General features: G+C 42.0%; 1 protein-coding gene across 1 annotated transcript in view; it reads right to left on the reverse strand.

Annotated features, from left to right (window-relative positions):
- Positions 1-5,042, reverse strand: part of SYNRG (synergin, gamma) — a 31,984-nt gene that overhangs the window by 24,400 nt on the left and 2,542 nt on the right. Inside the window, 5 exon segments of the mRNA XM_009871511.1 lie at positions 617-841; positions 1,535-1,825; positions 2,956-3,067; positions 3,679-3,784; positions 4,129-4,259. Coding sequence (XP_009869813.1) covers positions 617-841; positions 1,535-1,825; positions 2,956-3,067; positions 3,679-3,784; positions 4,129-4,259 — 865 coding nt within the window.

Consider the following 5,042-nt stretch of genomic DNA (forward strand, 5'->3'; position numbering starts at 1 on the left):
CAGGAATATGGATGTCAGCATAACTAGAATTATTTGACAGTAACAATAAGAATGCAGTTATACACACAATGAAGCAAGGAGCTCCTCATTTGCCTCTTTCTTAATTTCTAGTTGTACAGAAGCTAAAATCCCATCGTGTCTCAAAGTTTCATAGCAGCACTTGTGTGCCATGTTAAATTCAGTCTTCTCACCAACTACATGCTCTCAGGGCTACTTGTAGAATAACTTTATACCTACCATAAGAACCATAACATTCCATCAGAACATTGATCGCTTTTAGTAAGAAGATTCCTCAAATAATTAAAAAATTATTACAAAAAATCTCTAGAAAGCTCAGTTTTTCCCCCCCCCGAAAGAGGACAGAATATTTTAAAACAAGAGACCTAATTAAACAAACATGTTAAAAGTGATTACAGCAGTAAACTCACGTGGAAGAGGTTGAGAGTAAAATCACAGTTATACTTTTGAGCAAGGAGCAGGAGGCACTGATATATTATTCAAGCAGGCATTCAGAGCAAAATTATGCAGGATTGGCCTCAGAATTAGTGTACAGAGCGTTAGCATCCAAGCAGCATCTCATTAGGCTTAAATTCTGTCAAATGTTTCATTTGCTCACCACACTCTTCAACTGCTATGTTTTGGTCTGAAGCCTTGTGCACCTCTGCGGCACTGGTACCACACTCCCGTCCGCCTACACCATCCCAGTCACTGCTGGTTCGACTGGGATGAACTTGGCTCGCAGCCGAAGCTTTGTGCCCAACTTCGGGTGTTTTAAGTTTGGTTTGCTCTTGTTCAGATTCATTTGAGCCATTATCTAAGACTTTCTCCTCCAAGGAAGCGCCTGAATAAACAGCAGGAGGAATTATTTATATTTCGTTATTAACCACCCAGATCACAATTCCACGTTTTCACAGGAAAAGTATGATGAGCTATCGAGAAGAGTATCCATCCCAGCTCAGACCAGCAGCATCACCCTGCTCAAACACTTTTAGAGCCCGATGCTGCCCTTTACTCACCATACACACACAACAAATTGAACAAAACAAGTAGAAGGAATACGTGAAACTATTTTCTGTGTTAGGATTACCGCTGTATAATCCTCTAGGCATCAGCAGCAGCTGCAAAATTCTTCACATTAATCTCACCAACACCCATCAAGCCTCCGAGAGAGGAAGCACCTAAGCGCTGCACATTAGCACGTTATTTTTTATACCACCATCTCAACTGTGTCTTTTTCGAGCACGCAGGCTTAACGAAGATGCTGGCACACAAGACTTAATTCACTTGAGATCAGCCATAGGCATATTTAGCAATCTTTGGATCCGCACATGACTTGCTTTTACAGTGCAGTTCTAAAGGAAGGAAGAAGGGGATTTAAATCATCTATCTCCTCTCATGGATCGGTAGGCTTCCGTTTAATTGCCTGGCTGTTACTTCTTTCAGCCAGACTGAAAAAAAACCCCAATGAAATGAGTAAATACTCTCTGTAGCTCTATGTGTAAAAAATAAAATAAAATATATACTTTAGAATTACCTGGTTTATGGCTACTGAGTGAAGATGCAGAGGTAGGAAAATAAGGAACCTGCCCAGCTGTACCATGCAGGATGGATAACACTGGAGTCTGGGCTGGAGGAAGAGGATGGACCAAAGCCTTTTCTGAAGGCAGTTGCCCAGCCTCGGCAGCAGAACGGAAAGGCCGAGAAGTGGGCTGAGGCACCACTTGGGGGGTTTCAATCGGCCCTTGTACAAAGTCACTAAATTCTTCATCATCGAGAAAAGCAGAGTGGGAAACAGTTACAGCAGAATGGGATGGTGTGGGATGATCTGTAAAATGGAATGAACACACAACGCAAAGTGATGAGGAAAGAGGTTCATGGGTGGGAAGGCAGGAAAAGAGGCAAATCCGAGGTACGAGGGCAGGGGAGGCAGGGATGGATGCATTATCTGACAGAGAGGTGAAGAGTTATTGCTGTCAGCACAACACAGAAGGTAACACTGAGCAGCCACTTCCAACCGTGCATCTTCTCTCCCAGATTTTTAGGATGTAAACACTTTGAAACCCGGTCCTTAGCACTGGCGATGAAAGTACTCCATTTGTTTCAAACAGACTGGGTCAAAACCAATCACGAGGTAATATCCCAAACGGGGGTCTGCACATGGCGACACTCTCCCTCAAAGAATGCATTATCCTCACAAACTCAGTAAAATATCTCAAGACAGAAATTTCTATGCACTTTGGCGATTTTGCTGGTTGACCTGTAGTTACTTGTTTTAACAAAACCGACGTCGGACAAATCTACAGACAACAGAAAATTGTCAGAAACCGCCTGTAATTTCAGAATTATCAAAGAGCAAATCCACGGGAGAAATAAAGATCTTCTGCAGGAAAAAGCTTGTCTAGATAAGCTTTTTTTCAGGCTAGACATGAACAAACTGTTCTACAACCCACGGGAAATCTTTAGTAGTAATTGTTACAAATGTAGTAATTATGGAGAAAAGAATATAGGAGGCTTTGGTTTGACCATGCCCAGGCGATGGTACGGGAGCGAGCTGTCACAGCACACTGCAGTCATTAGACTTCGTTTTGATCGTTCTTAGGATTTGTATAGCGCGTCTCGGCTTCAAAAGCACTTGGCAAAACATTAATTAACTTTTTGACTAGAAGAGAACAAACGCATTACCAATTTCCATCGTATTTCCCATTAAGCACAGTACATTGAGCTTTCTTTTAAAGATTTCAAGGCTTCTAATGAAAGCTGGTATCTAATATTTCACCCTCATAACTTGGACCAAGCAAAGAGTCGCTAGAATGACACTTCATTTTACAAAACGCTTAATCCACTCACTTTGCAGCACCAAATAAAAATACTTCTTGGAATTAGTTCCCCCTGCTGAGGATTTCAAACATTGCAGTTTTATTTTCAGTTGGAAGACAAGAAAAAAAAATTACAAACCTGGCTTTTTTGGATGTGATGCTGGTGTTGGGTGCATTTTAGCATCTCTAGAAAAACCATCTAAATTTCCTTTAATGGCTTCCAAAGCATCATCCCTGCTTTTTTCACCTGTCTGAAATACCACAAAGCACACCTTGAAAAATTCACAGAACAGCTCAGTTTTCTTTCAATATCCACACCTCTTCAGTACAGAAATTAGCACTGCCTGCTGCTGGACTAAACCCTTCTTTCTCCAGCAGCGTCTTCATGGAGCATATCAGCAAGAACTCCTATATATAGAAAGTGTTTGTATTGCAGACTACACCATAACAGCATTTCTCAGTCTTTAGTCATAGCTTTAGGCTGAGGAATAATATTTAAAACTTACTCAGATATGTGTATTCTTGCAGGTAAGAGCCTTTGAGCTCACTGCAAGCGCTCAAAACTTTGAACAAAGTTAACAAACAAGGAACCAAACATTCTCTCTTCTAGAGACTCAACCTGTTCCCAAATGTTACCCACCAGGCTGGTTTATTTTTCCAAAGCTGATTTCATTTTCAACACCAGACTTTGTTTACATTACACCACCAGTATGCAATGGACTGACTATTCCAGATGCTTTTCAAGATGTAATTTGATGTCTCACATAAGTTCCTCACTTACTCGCTTGTTGAAAGTGACCATTCCATTAAAAGCCATTAAACGAAAAATGAAGAAAGAAACATCTCGTTATTTAGGACATACCTTAGGTTTCACACTGCTTAGGAGTCTCAGCTTTTGTTTCTGCTCTTCAAACTGGCGCCGTTTTCTTTCTTCTTCTAAGAATTTCTGCTGGTGCTCAAACCTCTTCCTGAAGCAAAATGATTAAAGGAAAAACAATAAATCTAAAAAAGTGTTTTCATTATGATTTTTATGGTCAGCTTCTGTTTGATTTTTCCATTTCTTCTGTCTCATATTCAGATGGCTCAGTGCACACATTTCTACTCCTCAGAGCTGTATGCCAGCTACTACCAACTTCGTAGATGGCCTTCGAACGCAATGGAATGATCTCAACAATATTCTACAGTCTCATGTGGACTGCTTCTCTAAAGAAACTACCAATATTGTCACTGTGTGGACCACCCCTCCAGCCTACAACTCTCCCTGGAAAAAAAGAAAGCAGCGTTTCCCAAGAGCCAGTAAAGCGTCACTTACTGTTGTTCCTCTGCAAACTGTTTCTGCAGGTCCGGGGTGTACTGCGGGGCCGCCGGCCGCATCCCCAGAAAAGACGCCTGCCCCATGTACGGCATCCCGGCCGCTGGCATCGGCCCTAAGGGCATGCCACCCTACAACAAAATGAATAACACAGCTCCAAGTTGATTTGCTTCTTCTTTCCATAGAAAAAGCCAAGGCACCGTTAATTACACCCTGCCAAACTAGGTCGATCTCATCAAATTAAGAACATTAAGAAGTAGCTGGTGTGCGAGCAGAGCCCAGAGCAGTGGTCATTCAGTAGATGGCAGTCTTCCCTCTCAAAAACCAGCCACGACTCCTCAAGGATTTCAGAAGACAGGACGGTCTTCCCCTCAACGCAAAAATCAAGACTTGGAATCCACACAACCTACCACAGGAGAAGGACGGTTACAGGCATCCTCCCATGCTACACGTGGTTCAATACCATGCTTCTGGGTTATCTCAGGCTTTTTGTTTCTATTCGAAGTGATTGCAACCCTTTTGAAATTCCCTGCTGGAAGGGCTCCTAACCACCGCGAGATGCTGGCAAAATGCAGTCTAAATCGTTTTGATAACGCAGCTTAGCCAGAGGTTCAAGGCAGGGAGACAGTGAAGGACAAGCCAAGAGGAGACCTGCCCGAACAAACTGCGTCTGTATCAGAAAATAATTGCTAAGAAATACATTCTGGTGCAGTTACAGCAGCACAGCTTGCCTGATATAGGAGGGGCCAGAAAACAACTTGCCTTTCTTACTGTTCATTTTGTATTTGGTATTAGAACATGTAGGAAGAGAACAAAAGTTGTTCATGATTTTTAGACCAGCTCTCAGGAAAACATCTTACTACTATAATTTTTACAAAATCAATCTAATAAATTCCAGGTAGGGGTGGGAAGGA

Source organism: Apaloderma vittatum, unplaced genomic scaffold (genome assembly GCF_000703405.1).
Source record: "Apaloderma vittatum isolate BGI_N311 unplaced genomic scaffold, ASM70340v1 scaffold26266, whole genome shotgun sequence".
Classification (NCBI taxonomy): Eukaryota; Metazoa; Chordata; class Aves; order Trogoniformes; family Trogonidae; genus Apaloderma; species Apaloderma vittatum.